The sequence below is a fragment of the Melanotaenia boesemani genome, chromosome 8 (genome assembly GCF_017639745.1).
Source record: "Melanotaenia boesemani isolate fMelBoe1 chromosome 8, fMelBoe1.pri, whole genome shotgun sequence".
In the NCBI taxonomy this organism is placed as follows: domain Eukaryota; kingdom Metazoa; phylum Chordata; class Actinopteri; order Atheriniformes; family Melanotaeniidae; genus Melanotaenia; species Melanotaenia boesemani.
This window is the reverse complement of record NC_055689.1, coordinates 20,832,766-20,854,229: the sequence shown is the minus strand read 5'-3', so window position 1 is coordinate 20,854,229 and position 21,464 is coordinate 20,832,766. Positions and strand designations below refer to the sequence as shown.

The 21,464-nt window shown below is 37.1% G+C and overlaps 3 protein-coding genes across 7 annotated transcripts in view; 2 read left to right on the top strand and 1 right to left on the bottom strand.

Annotated features, from left to right (window-relative positions):
* The first annotated feature begins 138 nt into the window (after positions 1-138).
* abcb8 (ATP-binding cassette, sub-family B (MDR/TAP), member 8) lies at positions 139-2,635 on the top strand. Its single transcript, XM_041992200.1, has 7 exons — positions 139-359; positions 865-992; positions 1,129-1,223; positions 1,309-1,442; positions 1,551-1,698; positions 1,780-2,030; positions 2,241-2,635. The coding sequence occupies exons 1-7, from the start codon at positions 345-347 to the stop codon at positions 2,322-2,324; spliced, it is 855 nt and encodes a 284-aa protein (XP_041848134.1). The 5' UTR covers positions 139-344; the 3' UTR covers positions 2,325-2,635.
* Positions 2,636-3,505: 870 nt separating this feature from the next.
* On the top strand, positions 3,506-9,884 carry cdk5 (cyclin-dependent kinase 5). Its single transcript, XM_041992054.1, has 12 exons — positions 3,506-3,712; positions 4,051-4,139; positions 4,225-4,292; positions 4,424-4,484; positions 4,562-4,618; positions 4,775-4,870; positions 5,155-5,229; positions 7,507-7,603; positions 8,139-8,208; positions 8,292-8,352; positions 8,433-8,513; positions 8,633-9,884. Exons 1-12 carry the CDS (start codon positions 3,676-3,678, stop codon positions 8,717-8,719), a joined length of 879 nt encoding a protein of 292 aa, XP_041847988.1. The 5' UTR covers positions 3,506-3,675; the 3' UTR covers positions 8,720-9,884.
* Positions 9,885-14,240: 4,356 nt separating this feature from the next.
* Positions 14,241-21,464, bottom strand: part of asic1c (acid-sensing (proton-gated) ion channel 1c) — a 108,050-nt gene continuing 100,826 nt past the window's right edge. For 4 of the 5 annotated variants that reach the window (XM_041992052.1, XM_041992053.1, XM_041992048.1 and 1 more), the window contains exons 7-11: positions 21,243-21,334; positions 20,818-20,897; positions 19,642-19,713; positions 17,013-17,065; positions 14,241-15,884 (exon numbers count right to left, since the gene is read on the bottom strand). In XM_041992052.1, coding sequence (XP_041847986.1) covers positions 15,806-15,884; positions 17,013-17,065; positions 19,642-19,713; positions 20,818-20,897; positions 21,243-21,334 — 376 coding nt within the window. In that variant the 3' untranslated portion in view covers positions 14,241-15,805. The remainder of the gene's footprint in view (positions 15,885-17,012; positions 17,066-19,641; positions 19,714-20,817; positions 20,898-21,242; positions 21,335-21,464) is intronic. The other variant, XM_041992051.1, reaches the window with a different exon arrangement.

Below are 21,464 nucleotides of genomic sequence, written 5' to 3'. Positions count from 1 at the left end.
CAGAAAAAACGATCGAATTTTTTTGTGTCTTTTCAAAGGAGTCACACAAATCACTTAAACATGACAAACATTTTACTCTTGTGCAGTGAGACAACACAAACCAACGTTTAAAGAAAAGCCGCGACCCTCTGTAGTCCCACAAGTGCACTGTGGGTCTGTGTCAATATGGCAGCCTGCAGGGTGCCGATGGATTACTGTGGAGCTTAGCGATTATTTTAACCTAATGAGCTATCAGTCACTGGTGTAGGCACAAACATGTTTCAGTTGCTTTGTTGTAGAGCAAATATTGCCGCTCCGTCACGGTCACTGTCGTTTTATTTTCGTTGTAATAAAACAGGAGACAAATGGAAGCTTTCACGGTAGGTTAATGTGACCGGTTGCTACGTTGGCTAATGACTTGGCTAATGACAGCAGATTTGTATCTGTTGTATAAGCTACATGTTGGGTAATAACACTGATATACTTGGCCTTCTTTGTCTTTACGAAGTAGGATTTTTTTTACAAGGTTTGGGTAGGTTAATTTAAAATTATAAACAGACTGAAGAGCAAAAGAGTCACAGTTTGTTAGTCCTTCTACTGAAAATGCTCGATTATTGGTCACCCTTCCCTGTCATAGCATCTGTAAGAGTAATTTTTCTTATAGGGTGGCCAATTTATTCATTGGCAGATATCCACCCCTTACACACACACACACACACACACATACACATATATATATGTGTGTGTGTGTGTGTGTGTTTTCCTAATTCAGATGTGTGTAAATTGTATACTAATAAAATGGAATGATAATAATTGTAGCTTGAATAGAATAGCTACACTTTCATTAGCAGATGTACTTAACATCTAATTTTGGTTTATATCCAGGTGGCATACATCTCCGGGGTCTTATGCAAACAGCTCCACAACAGAATCTGGAAGTGCTGTCAGTCGCATTTGGAGCCTGACTCAGAGAGCCGTCCGCCAGTCCTCTACAAGGACATCCAAACCCCCAGGTTTGAAATTCATCCTGGGACCAGCAGTCTTTACTGTCTCTAAACTAACTAAATCTCCAGACAGTTTTAGACCTTTATTTAAGAAAACATATCAGGAACATTAGATATTAAATTCATGATTGTGTATTTACTGTAGTTATCCAACAAGACCTGGCCATGAAATTTTGAAGAAGTTCAACCTGACGCTGCCACCTTGTAAAACTGTGGCTATTGTTGGTGAATCGGGTGGAGGTAATTTGTGAGATAATGATTCTGACTTTAATTTTGTGACATATAAACAGTGTGTTGATGAGCTCACAAATGTTACACCCTGTAGGAAAGTCCACAGTGGCATCCCTGCTGGAGCGCTTCTATGACCCGACCAGTGGTGTAATCATGTTGGACGGGCTCGATATTCGAACCCTTGATCTGGCCTGGCTCAGGGGGCAAGTTATTGGATTCATTAACCAGGTAACAATCTTTATTTATACATATGAGTTTGTTTGAAAATGATTCCGTGATTAGTTTGATAAACTTTTTCTTATTTCTTTCCTCTGCATTTCCCATCACTCATTTTAGGAGCCAGTTTTGTTTGGATCATCCATCATGGAGAACATCCGCTTCGGGAAGCCTGATGCTACAGATACTGAAGTCATTAATGCAGCAAAGCAAGCCAATGCTCACCGCTTCATTACAAGTTTCCCAGATGGCTATAACACCATGGTTGGTATGTAGACTCAGTTAACCTTTTAATGTTTTCAGAAAGAATGTTGCATGCAAAGACTAAGCTATAAGTTTCTTTCCCCAGGGGAAAGAGGTGTGACGTTATCAGGTGGGCAGAAGCAGCGCATCGCCATTGCCCGTGCCTTGATCAAGAACCCCAACATCTTGGTACTGGATGAAGCTACTAGCGCCCTGGATGCAGAATCAGAGGGAGTAGTGCAGGAGGCTCTGGACAGGGCCACAAGGGGTCGCACTGTGCTCATCATTGCCCACAGACTGAGCACCATCCAAGGGGCTGACCTGATCTGTGTCATGAGCAACGGCCGCATTGTGGAGGTGAGAAGGCTGACTATTTAGTGAAATGGAAACGCTCTTATCTCTGCTTTAATGTCGTGGCTAATAAATTAGAACAGCTTGCAAGTTCCAAGAAGCTCTGACAAAAAGTGATTGAGTAATTTGCGTGGGTAAATCGATCATTTCTATCTTATTGTAATGGCTGTGCAATATCAATTTTCTTTTTTATCTAAGAGCTTCTTTTCTTCACAGGCTGGGACACACTTGGAACTGCTGAGTAAAGGAGGACTTTATTCTGATCTGATCCGCAGGCAAAGAGCCAAGGGACAAAAATAAACGCTCTCAAACTTTTTCTTTTAGATTAACAATAAACAAGAGAGTTTATCAGATGAAATATGTCTAATTTGTGTTAAATGTATAAGTCTTTTGCTTAGGTATCTAAAAAAAAGTTGCAAATTTATATTCAGTATGTGTATGTACAAAAGGACCAACTGGATCAACTAGTGATTATACACACTACAAACACTACTGTACAGACTTTAATTAAAATGGGAATTTAATAATACACCTGTATAGAGTGATATATTGTACATTTTTTTAGAATAATTAAAAACAGTTGTGATGAGAGGATTAATGCTTCCTTTTTCTACATACATCCCTTTTTCTTTTATACATTAGTATATATTCACTATCATCAGTCCATCCATTCATCCATTTTCTGCCGCTTATCCGGAGTCGTGTTGCGGGGGCAGCTGTCTAAGCAGGGAAACCCAGACTTCCCTCTCCCCGGCCACATTCACCAGCTCATCCGGAGGGATCCCGAGGCGTTCCCAGGCCAGCCGAGAGATGTAATCCATCTAGCGTGTCCTAGGTCTTCCCCGGGGCCTCTTTCCAGTGGGACGTGCCCGAAACACCTCACCAGGGAGGCGTCCAGGAGGCATCCTAACCAGATGCCCGAGCCACCTCATCTGGCTCCTCTCGATGTGGAGGTGGATTAGAGTATACCCACTAGAATAAACTAGACTACACCACTGCTTGAATCCCCTTATTTCCTGTTACTTCATACTGTCACATCACCGCCTTTTACAGGGAGATGTTACCATTTTTTTCTCCACATCATTTATATGAAAGTCTAGTTATAAGTTACTTGCAGGATGAAGATTTTAGACAGTGGATGATTTAATAAATCTTTAACATACAACTGATTGTTAAAAGACTAAACCAGCAGTTTCCAACAATTTAGCCTGAAACATCTCAAAACTTTTGTTTTAATTATTTTTCTTGTACATTTATGTTATTTTAAAGGGACACTTTTTATACTTGTTTATATACTCACACCACTGCAGGTGGAGAGTCTCTTGAAATTAAAGGCTGTGCATTAGTTTACTTCTTTTCTTTTTCTTTCTTTTTATAGCTTTATCTCCCCCCCCCCCCCCAGTAATATGTATTCAAATGACGTGGCGCTGCCAATAGTATCAGCGCTGCTGCATCCAGCAACGTTGCAGTTATTCTGTCAGCCTCTAGATGACCATCGAGGCAATTTGACTGCTGCAAACCGTTCAGAAGCAGCAACTGCAGACTGATTTGAGCTAGCTCTGTAGCTACCTGCTATCATATCCACCCCAGTTAGGGGTTTTATCGGTCACTGTTTTGCTAGCTTGCGTTAGGCTGGCTTCACTGGCTAAACATGCAGAAATATGAGAAGCTTGAAAAAATTGGAGAGGGTAAGATTAATATAATTTTCTTTCTTTTAAAAAAATCATGCTATATATACTTAAGTTAACAGTAGCTAGCATAAGCTAATGCTAACATAGCATTCATTTGGATGCACCATTTGCTAACGCAAGCTAGACTGTAAGCTTTATGCTTGCGTTAACTAATTCCATTGTTATTCATTTGCATCGCAGTAGCTGGAGCTGCTAATGACACGAATTTGAGACTGTCAGATGATTTTTGTCTGCGATTTTCTTAATCTTAACGCCAGACGGTCGCTAGCTTGGGCTGCTATTCCATTCATCAGAACTTTTAACTGATTAAACGACGAACTGTATTTCCTCCGTAGGTACATATGGGACCGTTTTCAAGGCTAAAAACAGAGAAACCCACGAAATTGTGGCTTTGAAAAGGGTCAGACTGGACGATGACGACGAGGTTTGTTTACAGTAGTGACTGTTGCGGTGTTATGTTAGCTGTTAGCAGGATAGTGCTAAATCTGAATGAATTACATTTTTTTCAGGGGGTGCCGAGCTCTGCCTTGAGAGAAATCTGTCTTCTAAAGGAATTAAAGCATAAAAATATTGTCAGGTCAGTCTGCTGTCCATTGTGGCTGAAATTTATTCGTAATGTATGAATGACAGGTTGTGTTTCTATTAGCCAAATGAGTTAAATACCTGTCAGTGGTGGAGCATCACTCATGCCTGTTGTGTCTTCTCCAGACTACACGACGTGTTGCACAGTGACAAGAAATTAACCCTGGTTTTTGAATATTGTGATCAGGTGATATACTCATTACACAGACACTATAGTTAAATAGAAACCTCAAAAGGCTAAAGTGTGTGTCATATGCCCTGCAGGATTTGAAGAAGTATTTTGACAGTTGCAATGGGGATCTAGATCCAGAAACTGTGAAGGTGAGTAGATTACAGCCAACTGCCTAAAAGCACACTGTGTTTCTAAATTTATTGTCTAACAGTGTAGTATTTGACACATTGTTTGCCAGGTTAGTCAGATCTTTTAGTGTAATTGTAAAGTGTAATTGTTTAAACAATCTCTGGTATCCTCCACAGTCTTTTATGTACCAGCTGTTGAAAGGCCTTGCTTTCTGTCACAGTCGAAACGTGCTTCATAGAGATTTGAAGCCCCAGAATCTCCTCATCAATAGAGTGAGTGTTTAAGTGCATTTGGACTTTGACTTGACATTTGGTAAACATTTGGTCCCGTGTGAGCAAGCCATTTTGCTCTGTCTGTGTTCTGTTTTCATAATGCTGAATTTAAGATTCGTCCAGTTTGACTTTTAGATTTTTATGACTGGATCTGTGACTTTTAATACAAACTGATTGAAAAAATATGTTCATCAGTGATCCATACCTGAATCTAATTCTCAGAAGAGGACTGAAGCCAGTGCTGTGTCTTAAAACAAGTTTATAACATGTTTTTCCACCTAAAGAATGGGGAATTGAAGCTTGCTGATTTCGGGCTGGCTCGAGCTTTTGGCATTCCTGTGAGGTGTTACTCAGCAGAGGTAGGTTGTATATAATTAACATCCCATGTACCATTAACCTGCTGCTTCCTGATAGATACATAAACAAATTATATATACATATATATATTATATCATCAGTCAGATATGACATGCTTCTTTTTTTGTGAATAGTTAAGCTAAAGAGAAACCAAGTTATAAAATGACTGCAATCTTTTGACAACCAGTGAGAGATTTTAAGTCTGGTAGTTACTAATAATGTAATAAGTCTTTAGTTAAGGCTTTATAAAATGCATGTGTATCCAAAATAGTTCAGAACCTTGTGCTGAAACAGATTTTCACAATTTAGAAACAAAACCATAGTTAATTAGTAAAATGAGAGCTTTCTGTCTTCTTTAAAGACCTACTGAAATGACCTAGGAATCTATATCTAAATTTAAAAGGGAGTTACAGTATGAAATATTGTTGCCATCTGAGTAGTAATCATTGGAAAAGTATGTGGTCCTATCAACAGGTTATTAAACTTTTTTTTTCACTTCTTATTTGTGGTTTAATTTTGTGTGTAAACACTTAATGTCTTCAGCTGGAACGTCTTTGTATATCGCAAAGCAAATCTATTAAATGGAAGACTGAGACTGGAGCTTACAGCAGCATGTGTGGTTAGATAAATGTTGTTGCAGATGTTATCAGGAAAAATGACCGGCAGAGCTCTGATGGATTTAGTTGTTGTGGTTGGTTGGCTTAAGGGCCCAGCCAGCCAATCTCCTTGGGGTAAAGGAGGTTGACCCAGGGTGACGCTACTGATTCGAAAATGCAGTAAACAGAAAACCCAGAAGGGAATAGTCTTAGACGTGAAGAGTTTGAATTAAAGCTATTTTTAAAAGGTCATTTAATACCAGAGGTTTGTATCACCCAGTTTTTCAGTGGCAACTTAGTTAGGAAGAGATCAATGATCCAACAGCTGTTTCATGTTATGTGAATAAATCTTAAAATGTGTGTAATACATGTAGCATAAATTACACAACGAGTGAAATTCATATAAAGTATGGGGATTTTCTTACTTTTTCAGCATTATTGATCATATAATCTGGGCCAACTCTAGTCAAGATCCTTGAAAATTCACAAGAGAGATTGCTTTCTTATGCAGTTTTATGTAAGAAAAGTGCACACACAGGAGTTCTTTACACCCTAATTCCTCTACTCATTCATCTAAATGAACAAAGATGTCTTCCATAACCTGCAAGAGAGCGTGTGGTGTAAAGAGGCCAGAGACACAAGTTTCCACTTACTCCAGCACTCACTCTGTCATGATTTTAAAGAAGCTCTTAGCCTTTGGCCCTGTGGTGACTCAAGAGTCTCCAACAGCCATTTCCAAATCCACTGTCCCTGACCCATCCAAATCACATACCATTAAAAAAAAAACACATCCTACACTTGCCTCATTTTAAGGCAGCATCTCGGCTTTTTACACCTAGTTTGGTTTTGCTAAAATTATGCACAAAATTTTAGAAACAATATTAATCTTGCTGCAGGAGGGTGATAAAGTTGTTTTAAAAAGCTAAGAAAAAGAAGGCAAATTTTCCCCAATGTGTTTGTTTAGCATAAGATGGTGTCTGAAAGCAAATTGAGTCAAAAGGTGGGATACTAACCCCATATGTCAAAGCACAGAATTTGTTTTTACCTGTCTGTGCAACTCTTACCTTTTGTTAAATTAGTTTTTTTTGTTTTGTTTTGTTTTTTTTTGTATTTTGTTGGGGTTGTTTGTAATCGTTGGTGTGTCTTTTGTAACGTGGTCATTGTATTTTTGCTCCTTTCAATTTATTTTTCTTTCTTTACACTACTTATTATGCTTTTTGAGCCCCTGATTTTTGGTGACTTGGCATGTAGCTAACTGTACCACCATCACAACAGCTGGGGCAGGGTTGTAAAAATAAAGATTGTACTGTCTGTGTTATGTGTAAGTAAACTCTCATACTGTGGCATTCAGTAGCGGGTGTTCATGTCTTTCATATACACACTAACTGGAGTTTTTATAAACTTTTAAAGCAATAACAGTCATTTTCAGCCACTTCACAGAGTTTCTGTATTTACATTGTATTTCACTGTTTTACTGTGGCAGTGTTTTATATACATGGAAGAAATGGGCAGAAAATATGACAAAGTAGTTTACATTTTAGTTTTAATGACACTGCTGCAGTAATATTTTTAATTCACTGTGAGTATGAAGTGACAGCAAACCCCACAGCCACAGCTGTTGTGTTAATACATGTTTGGTTTTCGTTGCTTTAACTTTTACATTTTGCTGTCATTTCTTTACAGGTGGTGACACTATGGTACCGACCTCCAGATGTGCTGTTTGGTGCTAAACTTTATTCTACATCTATTGACATGTGGTCAGCTGGATGCATATTTGCAGGTTGTTTTGTAATGATTGATTTTTTTTAAGTAAATAATATCTGTAATTACATTTCTAATTGATTCTAAATAGATAGTTTATGATAGAAAATTCAAGGTCTGTCTTTTTACAACTCTAAGCTTAAATGGCTTGGCACAAGAGAAGAAAAGAGCGGTATAAGTGTAGTTATAAACATAAAAATGAAATGAAAATAAGATTCTGGAATAAAATTCTTCTGGAAGTTAACCAGCTTATGTTAGAGGCCACATCTGTATTTTGAAGTCAGGCAGGCTACTTGAGTTAATGGTTTTTATAAGTATTCTACTTGGCCTTTAGCTCCTCAGATGCCAGGAGTGCTTTATGCAGGTCAACAAAAGAAGCTTTGCTCAGCCAGAATATCAAGTAGATTTTTTTTGCAGAATAGTTGTCCTTTTAATATCCAGTAAAATCTCAGTTTGTGAGGACCAAAAAGGTATGACTTGTACGAGTTTCATTTCTACTATTTCTGTTTTCTTTGGAGGATTGTGTCTCATATTGACATTATTTTCTGTTCCAGAGCTGGCCAATGCTGGACGGCCTTTATTCCCTGGCAACGATGTGGACGACCAGTTGAAAAGAATCTTCAGATATCCTTTGTGGTTTAAGGAGTGTATTCATTATTAAATGAATAATTGATCTTTTTAAATATTTTTCTTGAACTGTGCTGTACATTGTTGGGTACACCAACTGAGGAACAGTGGCAAACAATGACAAAACTTCCAGATTACAAGGTAAATTAATTTATGTTACTTCTTTGATAAAGCCCTCAGTGGATGGAGCTCATGCTGTATTTTGCTCTTTCTTCCTCCAGCCATACCCCATGTATCCTGCCACCACCTCACTGGTGAATGTGGTTCCTAAACTAAGCAGCACTGGACGAGATTTATTGCAGGTAACTTTGATTTATGCCTTTTTAGTAATGTATGTGCTAATGTTAGCAACATCTGAAACATCCTTTTTTTATTATTGTTGCTGTTTACTTAATAAAATGTTTTCTTTGATCTGACCTAGAACCTGTTGAAATGTAATCCTGTCCAGAGGATCTCTGCAGAAGAGGCCTTGCAGCATCCTTACTTTGCCGATTTCTGCCCACCCTAAATGCTAAATTGCCTCTCACTGAGCCACAGCCGCAAGAATCAATCATCCCTAACCCTGTTGGGTCATTAGGAGCCATCCCAACAAGGAAAATCCCTCTCTGGGTTTCAAACACTCCCCTGCAGTTCATTTTGTTGTGCCTCTGTGTGGAACAAAGCCCCAGCGGCTCTGCTATTGTTTTGGTTATTTTAAGTTAAAAGCTAGTTTAATTTGCTGTATAGACTCCTCCCAGTTAATTAGCACCAATGTGAGTGACTTTATGTCAGTGTATTCTTTCTTTCTTTTTTTGTCTTATGCTGTTGTAGTTTAGACTTTAAGTTTTTTTTTTTTTTTTGGCAAATGAGATTTGCCCTTACAGTCTGTGGTCACCTCATTTATTAACTTAATTTCAGATGCTTGAGATTTGAGTGCTTGCACATAGCGCATCAGTTCCTCTCACAACCTTTGTAAAGTTACAGTTACTATTACTGCTGGATATTTTGCAAAGTATGTTTTGGGAATTGCTTTCACTGATGCACGCTTTGACATCTGTAAACAAATACAGGTGTTTTTTGATTTTTTTTTAAATCCCAAAAAATGTCTATTCATGATCAAAACATTTCAAGACTTTTGTGAATCAGGTATGTGTGAACTAAGTATGTATGACAATAGTAAAAATGATCTCATTATCTCATATAAATGGTCCATACTTGTTAGCTGCCAAATATGCTGTTGCTGAAAGCTTTGATTAACATTATTTGGTTATTCACAGATGCAGAGCAGCTAATGCCTCAAGTTTTAATCAGATATGGGGTTAGACTAGTTCATCTGCCATTTAGTTAGTCATTTATTTAAAAACTAAAAAGGCTTAAGTCGGCATTTCCTAATTTTTTATGCTAGTGTTGGCTTTTGTAACAGTTTTCTTGCAGGTTTCCTGGATGTAATGATGTCATTTGGTATGTAATGGGAAATTTTAACTCCCTTGAAAGAATTGTGGGAAAAAACAAAATCAGATTTGATTTTTCTCTGAGTATAAACTGATCAACATTCCTATTGAGGTCAAACGTCCTTCAGATAAGAACTAGAAGTTCTTCGTCTGAATGTCTTTTTTTTTTGCTGACTGCTTCCAAGTCACAAAGTTACTTCCAGAAACTATGCAGAAAACAGTGAAGCCATTACTGACTTTCCTCAAAAAAACATTTTGGCTATACATGTTTACTATTTCTTATACCAGGTCCTGGTCCTGCTACCAATAGCAAGATTGTAAAATAGCCTGGGAAACTATTTTATTTTATTTTATGCTTTTTTTTTTTTTTCTTTTTAGCCTTTTGATTGACCATTTCTGTTTCTTTTGAGCACTTTGTCACTCATAGTTTAACTTTAAATTGTTTAGTGATCAGTATAAGAAAAGCTGAACTCTGACAGCAGCCCATTACCAATAAATGGGACAATATATACACAATATAAACATTTTTATGTGTTAATGATTAGTGGACCATTTATGACATGATACTGGGTTGTGTTTTTTTTTTCTTATCATTGTTATACTTTTTTTTTTTTAATGCTTTTGTAATTGCTATAATGAAAAAAATAATTTCACCAATCTGTATTTTCATATAACCGTTTTTGCACCATTAGTTTTTTCCTTTTTGTAACTTGTACATTAACACGGCTGAAAGCTTGCAGGGTTATTTTACTCCACCTTGTCACATTGATACTTATACCATAAAACCTGAGTGGTGTCAGAAACAGCTGTCTCAGTAGGGAAAGTTATTAGTTTCATTTTACTGATGTAAGACAATATTATGGATGCATGTATTTATTAATGATGGAATGACTGCTCTTTTTTCTTTTGCCCATTTTTAAATGTAGAATAACTGGTACATAAGGCAATTTTCAGTAAACACTCAAAACTGTTGCATTTAACTTGCTCTGTAGAATTTAAAATGTTTGAAGGATGTGCGTGTGTGTGGATTAAGTTATGGAAAAAAAACAAGCTTTTGCTCTTAGGATTTCGTTGTCATAGCAGCAGTGACGGCAGTGCATTTTATTTTCTAAAGCTTTTTTAAATCTTAAATTGAAAGGGGTGGGTTTTGCACTTGTGTGTGTCTTTGCTTTTTGCTGGTAGAACTTGGGGCAAATGTGACTGTAAATTTCAACCAGTAAGACTCGTTTTTCAGTAAAAAAAAAAAACAAATACATGTTTGCTTTCCTTTCAGTAATAATTTTCAGCTTGTTAATCAGTATTTACACTCTAGACAAACATCTTCAGTGTTGTGCAGTTTTTAGTTTTAGTTTGGAGTACAGTTATTAAGGTTACAAGCCACTTCAAACATGTACTTCTTTACATTTTTAACAACATTTTAAAGGCTGTTTTACTGTAAAATGGCATTTAAATGTAAACTATATTGCACAAAGATTCAAATACAGGACTTTCTGATGGGATAAACCTTCCACAGTTCACAGTTTTACATAAGGAGAAACTTCTGGAGTTTCCTTATGAACATAAAAAAGTGTGTTTAGTGTTGGATGTGTACTGTGGTCTATTTAACATACTGACTACAGTCCTATCTTTAAAATGATCAAACATGGTCAATTTGATCAAATTGAAAATATGCACAGATTTTTGGAAACATTTTGGATCACTATGTGATTCAGGGAAGACATTTTGCAGAAATTCAACCATATTTTAACAGCTGAATGACATTCATTGCATTGTGAGGTTTCATTGCACATTACTTCTTCACCTCCTGGCTGCAGCAAAGCATGGTGTGTTTGACAAAATCAGAATACACTAATACAAAAACATACAACTACCATTAAAATAGCCATTAAATGGACCCAGTGGTTTGGTTTCATTTGTCAAGGTTTGTGTCTCAATCCTCCTCTCACCACAAGCTTAACTGTTACTTCAGGATCAGCGGTGAAATCAGTCGCCTCCAAACCAACACACATTCATTCATGTGTCCAAAAGTGTTATTTACGATTGACTACGTAGTTAAGTTTGTATTAACTATTTAATGAACAGTTCAGAGTTAAAATCGTGTATCTACAATAGAATACACATAGAGCATATAGAGCCAGATGAAGCAACTCCAGTTCTCCAGAATAGTGTTTGTGTTGAGGTAAATCATGGTTTTATCTATAAGAACCAGTCTTAAAGGCAATTTTTAGATTTTGTTAAAGATGCTTTAAGCAAGCTTTGCTAAAGAAGGTCATTTGTATGTGTGTGTATCAGATACATTTTACTGTGGTACAATGTCCCGGATGTATCCAACACACACACTGGAGATCATTAATTTGATTAATCTGACTCAAAAAATACACTTTGGACAATACAAAGTTAGCACAGACCAGAGATATTAGGAATACATAATGATCATGCAAGGAGTAAAATAAGTGATGAATTCTAAACTTTTCAAAATAAACTTTTTCAGATGCAGGTGCTAGAGATGTATAGAATACTTATATTCTACTTGAGCAAATGACTACATAGAGAGCATGAATAATTCAGTAGTACTTTCTGCCAGCTCAGGTACACTCTGCTGTTTCTCTGGTAGTAAGGCAGGGGTGGGGAGAGAGGTAAAGACCTGGAACATTCTCATGAGGCCTACATCCTGTATCTCAACAGTTTGCACTCATGTTGGGTCATTATCTTTATGTTTTTTAACCCAACATGACCACACTCAAGTTATCAATGCAGCATTATCAGAGCAGCATCATAGTGTAACATGAATTGGCATCTGTGTCTCATATGGTGGTGGCTATTCCACATTAGTCATATCCCACATCAAATTCTGCAGCTGGCAACTGTTCAGCCTCGACCCAGTACAGATGTTTGATATGCCACGAATTGAAAACAGAAATCCCAAATCATGTTGTTGTTTTTTTTCCCCCCCTACATCAATCGCATTGCAGGGGTAGTTGACTCATTGCATTTATTGCTCATGACAACAGCACTGATTTACATGTTTGTTTCCTGAAATGTAAAATTTCCAGAAGTCTGTCTTTGAGATGAGCTCTGGCTCTGCTCTGACTGCTGAATATGCTGAACCTGTGGGCACATCATGTGTAACAGTGTGCGTAGTTAGAACTGGAGCCACAAAAGGCAGTCACAACCACAGACATTTGGTCATGGGCTTTCAAGGGATGGCTGATCTCCAAGGGTTTGTGCTTCACATCAACAGTCGTCTAATATACACAAAACACAATAATAAAGCTATAGTCTTTTGCACACAACTTACTTTGACTGTGTTATACTTGAAAGTTTTACATAAAAAACTGTTCTCTGACATTCCAGCGAGTAGTACCTACAAGTCCATTACTGTAGTATCAAGGACTTAAACAACACAGTGATAAATTTAACGAGAGGAAGTAGACTGACACGAAGATTAGAAGAAATGTTATGTACGTAAGTATGATGGGTAAATATAGTTTATTATACTTGATCATTTATACATCACAAACTGTTATTTGTGACCTATTACATATTCTGGAATAATAATTTTAAGTTGATACAGTGGTAAAATTGTACAATGCATTTCTTTTATAAATCAACCAGACTGAATGGGGCTGGGCTGCATGGTTCTGATGGTTTGAAAGAAAAGGTCTATATTCTAATAATCTGTTTTCTGTCATATTTTAATCCCCAGAAAGACACTTAAGGTCCACCCAGATAGAAAGTCATTTGTAGGAACAAATGAACAGACACATTTTCTGTCTATCGCTATATATCTATATTTTATACATATCTGACAAATGCTTCACATGAACAGTGTGGAATTTCTTCATGGCAATTGATTGCATGTATTTACACGTTTCTGCTAAGTTTAGGAATGTCACCAGCAAGTTTTTTAAAACTCTATTAAGAGAATAGGTTACTATCACGGATTGTGCTGATGACTACTTTTAAGACACAGTGATGGAAAAAACAGACTCGTAGAAAGACAAAGGAAATTCCACTTGTTTATGTGCAAACAAATTCCATGGAAATTAGAGACTTTTTTTTAAATGCTTTAAAGTCAGACGTTATCAGCTCATTAAATGATTATCTGTTCTATCCATGAAGCCAGGAAACACCATTCTCCATCTCCTGGGAGGCTCAGTAGTTCTCTATTAACTAGACCTTTAAATGTTTCACTTTAAACCACTTGCTTATGGTCATTGTCCTGTTTGAAGGTAAAACTCTGTCCCAATCTTAAATCTGTGAAATGCAAGAATTTCCCTGTGGTTAGAACTATACATCATTCCCCAAATTCAGACCCGTTTTCCAATCCCTGCCAATGACAGACATCCCCAGAGGGTTTGCTCCAAGCAGCATTTTTGTTTTGCTTGGTGGTCAAAAAGTGAAATTTTACCTTTTGACCAGAGGACCTTGGGACCTTCTTTCATATGTTGGAGTCCCTTGCATGCCTTTAGAGGCCTTAGCAGTAGCTTTTTATGTGGCCACTCTTCTGTAAAACCCAGATCTGTGGCGTGTACAGCTTCCCAAATTTCCCTGAGGACTCTCCAAAGGGATTAATAAAGTATTTCTATTCTATTATAGTGGTCCTGCAGTCACATATACCAGCCTGTTGTGGTGCTTTCTAGCTTCTTCAAAGTTATTGTTAGTCTTATTATCATATTATGTGACTTCTGAAGGTAATTGGTAGATTATTATTTAGGGGACTGATAGCAAATGCATAACCTTTTATTTATCTTTGTTTAACTTTTGTTTAACCCACGGTTTTCATGAGGTCCCCTACAGCCAAGTTACAAAAACAACACCAAAAAAAAAAAAAAAAAAAAAGAGATTACAGATTTTTATAAAAAAAAAAAATAGAAAAAAAGGGACTGATTTTGTAATCCACTTTTTAGAAAACAGTGGGTCTGTGGTGGCGCCCAGACATTTCTATATAGTTTAGCAACAGTGTATAAAAACAGCTGTAAGATTTTCACCTAACTTTCAACTTTAGTTTCTCCATTTCCATCTTAAGATGCTGCTTATGTGTAAGCCAAAAGAAAAAAAATTATTAGGCTTTGGGTTGGAACCACTTATACAGTGACAACAGTAAACATTTTAGTTGCACTTGATCACAAAAGATAATGAGGTCATCCCTGTGATCATGCAGTATGAGCATTATTATCAATGCATTTATCAATGGATGATGACACCTGATCGAGCCTCCTGGGAGGTGGAGAAGAGTATATTCTATATCATCTGAAGTTATATCTGGGAACAATGCCCATTAAATGGGCAAATAAATTTGAAATGTGTCCCAAAAATGGGAAATGTTGAAAAAAAAACTGAAATGTCAGCTATATAAAGATACAATCAACTGCCTTTTTTGCTTCTTGGTTTTCTTTTCTGTCTGCACTGTGTGTAAAAAATGACTAAAGTCATCAAAAATATCCACTGCCAGTCTGAGTCATCCAAGGATCCATGTGAAACAAAACGCAATACTTGCAAATGTACAAATGAAAAACATCATTGTTCTGTTTTTAACCTCAAAATAAGGACAGTCGTCTAATTGTTGAGACAACTCACAGCCTCACTGTAGCAAGAGGCAATATTAACCATACGTCTAGTATTTTGATTCAGGTCTGAGTAGCTTTTTATACCAACAAAAAGCTCTTAAAGTGGAGCAGATATAAAACCAGTGCTGTTATATAAGGTCACTCAGCACAGCATGATGCTGGAAGCATAACACTTTTAATTAACACTGCTACACATACCAATTCATATCTTTTATTTCATTATTAATGAACAGGGATACTAGCACAGCGGGACCATGAAACACAACACAGTTCTGAACCCCTTTTTACCTTCATTGATTGTATACTATGAAGTAACTAGATGATAAAAACCAACCAAAATAAAAATGAACACCGATGCCCTTGTCATGGCAGTTAAACCTGAGTTCTGTTTTGGAAGTGGTCTCTTTTTTTTCCATTTTTTTCTGATGATAGTATTCTATTTCTATTCAAGCACTGTTAAACTGTACTATTTTTGAGCCTACACTCAACCTGTTCCTGTTAAATACACAAATTATTTCACAGTTTGCTGTCAAGTCTCCAGATGTGCTCCAAGCCCTACTTTATGTTGTCAACAAGCAAACTCCTCAAAGTTGCCTAAAGTCGGGTGACGAGGTAACATGTTCGGCGTGAATCCGAGACTGTCCGAGTGACTCCGGAGGGTATCACAGGTGCTCTGAAAAACAGAGGGGAGGGAAGGAGGGGAGACGAGTTCAACCGGGTTAAGGGAGGAGCGATGTGGGGAGTGATGGAGGAAAGCAATGAACCACAGATAAAATGACAGCCATCGTGAAGGAGTATGTGGGAAATAAAATAATAAAAAAAAATCATATGAGGAGAAATGGAGTAAAAACAGAAAAAAATGTGTTCAGTGATTAATAATGCCACGGACAGAAGGACAGGATATTTAAGTGGGATGACAAATGACAGAAACATATGTGGGCAATGATGAAGTAATGAATAAAGGTGAGGGATCAGAGATTGGAGGCATTGCATATGTTTCACAGAGGAGAGATATCAGGGGATGGTGGGATTATATGAATAAAAGAAGGGGGAAGGGGAAAGAAAACAGCATATTTTTAGTCCTGTTTTTGCACTAGCATGTGGAATTATTAAACTTATGGAATTTGAAACATTCATATACTCTATGTCTGCATTGCCATTTGTGTACAAAGGCCCCTATTGATTAGATAGCTGCAGATATGTGGGCAACAAACGCTGGTAGTTGCAATGGCAAAAATGGTCATTCCAGCAGACAAAGACCTGTTTGTATTTTGTGCAAACTCACTGCATGCAGACCTGTGATAACATCACAAAGTAATGCATCTAGTGATGTTATCTAGCTTGAACCTCAACTGCATAGCCTCTTTATTGACCCTCTGGGCTGCAGAGACAAAAGATCTGATGTGGTTCAGTGCTTTGTACACTTCAATAAATATGCCACCTTTTCTCTTACAGGAGCACTGCGCTTTAACCTATAGAGGGGAAAAAAAGTTTCATTATTCAGTGAAAGAAGCAACTTTTGTATAGTGCAGAGAGAAAAATCTTTATGCACTTGGAGAATCCAACCAACTCTTGTCTTCACCTGAGCTGATAAATACAGAAACACATCATGACTGACCTGCCCTGACAAGGCGCTAGATAATAAAATGCTCATTAGAGCTCCTCAATCACCCCTGTTTTGTTGACTGCCAACAAAATCTTTTGTAACCACTGAGGAAATGATATATGAGATGGTCTCTGGTATGAATGAAAGAGGGGGACAGCATGGGAGGGAGGATCTATTATCAACGGGGTGTGCTACCTGGGGACATGATTAGGCGTGACACCAGGGCTGGTTGGGTTCTCTGGAAACTCCTGGAATAGACATGATGAAAAGAAAGATGGGTGAGGGTGGCTGAAATGAAATTAAAACACAATGTAAATGCTATAAGTTAAATTCTAAGATGAGTACTATGGGAAATGGTTTCCATCTCAATTTTAAAATAAATGTGAGTTTCCCTAAATGAGGAAGGATGACAAAGATCAAATCCACACATGTTTATGATCACAGAAGAAAAAGAAAAACAACCTTAACCACAGACTATGGTCTAAATACAGGTGAAGTACTTTATCAGGTAGTTTAGGTGCAGATGTGACAGTGAAATAGCTGAAAAAGGCTTTCAGCAGCATGCAAATATCTGGGCACACCTTGCCAAAATTTCTGTCATTGTCATAGTTTACTGAGTAGAAGAAGAACTGATTCACAAATGACATAAAATGATAGATGAAAAATCATTTTCAACCTATTAAGAAAACGTTTTGTGCAGGGCTACTAAATTCAACTCTACAAGGGCCGCACTCCAGCAACTTTTCCTGCTCCAGCACACCTGACTCAAATTAAGCAGTCATTTTGCAGAACTTGAAAGGCTGTTAGATGGAAAAGTGGTCTCAAGTGTTTGTTCCCTCAGCTATTCATGTAGTCAAAACAAATTGGACTTACAAAAGATGGGGGAGCACTGCAGCACAAAGTAAACTTTAAGAACGTCTCAGAGGATCGCTAAAGACATTAACTTAAAAAAAGGGTATAATTATCATTGAAAGCTGTGAATAGACATCAAAAGACAAGTATATGCAAGATGGGCCAAGAATCACACAGATCTTGCCTCATCCCTTTTAGAAGAAGAATAGAGAGATATGAACTGTGATACTCATTACTCAAGGGGTTGTTATCAATACTGACAAAACTGTTTGCTCAGACCATATAGTTGGATCTTTTTTATTATTTCTTAATTATATAAAATCTAAGATTAACTTAAAACATTAATAAAACAAACTTCTTTTATTAGTTTGTTCTTTATAAGGTTTGTGTTGTGTTTTTTTTTTCTTGGCTGTTCACAGTAAAAGAAATTTTGACCAGGCAGGCCAAAGTTTTGCATGCCATCACATTGAATATTACAAAAATAAAGTAAATTCATTGATTTCTTGTAAGAAGGTAAATATATGACATGAATGGAACAGAATACTGTATATTTTATACTGTAAAAAAAAGACCCAAACAAATCCTTCCTCTCATTATTCCACCCACTAAGAATCCTAATCATACCGAATAGAAATAACCTTCGTTATAACAATGCTGAAATAAATTCAGTGTGTACACACTATCTCCACTCTGCAAAGGAAAATAAATATTTTCTCATAGTCTTTTCCTTCCTTCCACAATCATTGAATCCTGGACACAAGGCAACAAAGCATGCAAGAAGCACTGTCCTCATGCAAACACTAATCCATCATTTCTAACCAATGTGAAGTAAAAGTGAAGACAACTAAATTTTGCACGGCATGCTTTTGTTTCTCATGTATGACACACATAACAGTACCTGCAAGTCCACCATTTTGCCAGGAGAGTTGGATGCAAACTTGATACAATAAACTCAAAGAAAAAAGAAAATGTCTGCATGTAACAAAAACAGCTTAAATGCTTCAGTATCACAGCACCAGATTAGGGAAAATGAAGCGTTATAACTTTGGACAGGGGTTCCAACCCCTGCACAATTTCTAAAAAGAAGTACAAAATAATCAATAAACATAAATTTAACATGTGAATGTTAATTTACTACAAGGTCAAATATCTGTCTGCAGCTCTAACCATAAAATAACCTTTCCCATATTTTTTGGTATGGGTTAAATCTGCAGTATGTGCTGAGCAGCTGCTAACAGCTAACATTAAGAAGGTGTATGTCTGCTGTAAATCATTTCTTAACTGCTCTGTAGATTCTTAGATAAATGTCAGTGGGAGTGGAATTGCCTCTGGATGCAGTGGCTTCACAAAACTTATTTTTCTGTTTTTCTTCTGCTCTTATGGTTTTGAAAACAATTTTACCAGAAAAAAATGCTCTTAAAATCTTCAAATCCTCAATCTCTTTCCTTCTCATTCTTCTATTCTCACATGGATCCGTTCTGAATTCCATCACCATTTATATCACAACAGCCAGAATAGGTGGAGAAAAACCAGACTGCAATAACTACTTTTTGAGATCAAAGTGGACTGTAATTACAACATAAGGACGTTACTGCATATTGTACTACTGCAAAGTGTGTTGGTGTTTGGGATGAACTGAAATATGGATCATAACCTCAGATAATGAGGACAGTTAAGTGAAAGAAGCTTTTTATGCTGCTAGTCAAGACATAAATAAAGAGTATACTACATCTTACACATTCACACTGTAGTGAAAACAGTGTGTGTGTGTGTATTTTGATGTTTTCTAAAACAAAACATATGGTTGCAGGACAGTTCACGAGGACACAATGTGGTGTTGCTTTGCTTTTTTTCTGGTGCTGTTCAACTACAGCATTATTGTGAGCAGACAGTTGTTTTTTCCTGAGTTCATCTAGTAAAACATCACATTCATTCATTTAATTAAATGTATTCTAAGAAACTGAGAAATTACCAGATTGTCACTCTGACAACGTTGTGGTCGTTTCTTGCGCATGAAGTAACCCAGAACCTTATCCTTGAACACCTAAATAAAACAAACAAACAAAACAAACATTAGATAAACATGATTCACAAACGGAATACACCACAGTTGTATTGTTTCTTTTATTAATTATTAGCCACGCCACACTGAAGACAAGATGGAGGAGTTGGTAGACTTTTCACAGCCAGGCCATCTACTGTTGTCAGTCAGTAAGCTAAGCGAATGGCTGCTGGCTCCTCCTTTGTGCTATTTTAACTGTACAAAAATTAAGGCCCTATTAGTTTTTTTTATCTAAATCTCTTCTCAAATGACTCTGATTGTTGTAATTCATTTAACTAAAAGTAGAAACATAGCTACATGGAGCAATAAGGACAGCTAAAGGATTTAGCAAGTAGCCATATGTCAGAGTAAACAAGCTTTAAGATCACAGCTTTACTGTAGGTATGAAAGAAAAAAAATGTCTTTGTACTAAATGTGCTGAGGGTTGCAGGTTCATAAGTTTAATGTCAGTAAAACACAGAATAAAGTAAGTAGGTCCTGGTTCCATTTTGTCTTATAGAAAAGTTGATGGTGGCTCTAGTTTAAGAAAAAGATTCAAAGTTATGAGCAAAAATGCACCTTAAACTTCAAGCCAATGATTGTGTTTGAGCGTTGAGGATGCAGACATGAAACTTGAGTCACTTTTATACAAGTATAGCAGCACTGACAGTTGCATCCTGGGTGCATCCAAAAGTGTTTGGTAATTATATCAAACAGAAATATTCACTTGGAAGCCTCATCTACCATTCTTGAGATGCTGTAAATAAACAAAGGGATACCTTTTGCATCATGTGTTACATGCTTTACATTGTAACTACATACCCCTCTGGGGTATTTAATTTAAGAGAACATCTCCAGAAGATAATCTGTATAAAGTGAAGCTACAGAGGAAGTTCTGACTCAGTTGTCCACATGTTCTCAATAAATTGTCTGGTGCTCATATGTGAATAAAACATTGGTCAAAAATCTTAAGTGTGTTGCTGCATGAATGAAAAGCATTTCAAAAGGTCAAACCTGCGTTTCCTGTGCAGTCTTAGCTGCTTTGGCCCTCATCAATGCTAAAACATTATAAAATATATTTTGATCATTAAAAAGATCAAACTTTACCTCATACAGATAGTCAAATATTTCCAGTATTGTTAGAACACTAGCTCCAATAAATAGCCCCATCTGACCTCCAATGTCACCTAGAGAAAGAGAGATGAACAGATATGGGCAGGTACAGGAACTGAACAATGGTGCGTGAAACCATTCCCAGTGCTGTCACATCTAATTCCATATATCTCTGAGAAATCTGAGCGGAATTGTTAAAAGTTTCCATGCAGACCCAACTTTTCATAAGACCCAACCCTCCTGCCCTTGCAAGAGCATCAGATTATGAAATTGTGTTCAGCCTGTTTTGTAAGTTCAAAGAGGAACCCTCAAAGCACCAGACATGAACACAATGTGAAATGTGCGCCAGGGACCTGCTAAGTGCTGATACTAAAGTCATCCACTTTTCTTTTTTTTTCATACAACTGCAAGAATCTTACCGAGAAGCCCTGCAATTTCATAGGCCTTCTTCTGCTCAATTTTCTCATAATTCAGAGCTTCAAAGAAGATGTCCAACACCAGTATATTATCTCTGAAGAGGGGACAGACAAGAACACAGCCTGTGATGTTGCATTGCACCAACTGATAGCTCACATTTCCTATGTAACTTTCTTTCATTATTGTTACATTGAAGGTGAACGATGGAGACTCATGTCATGCCT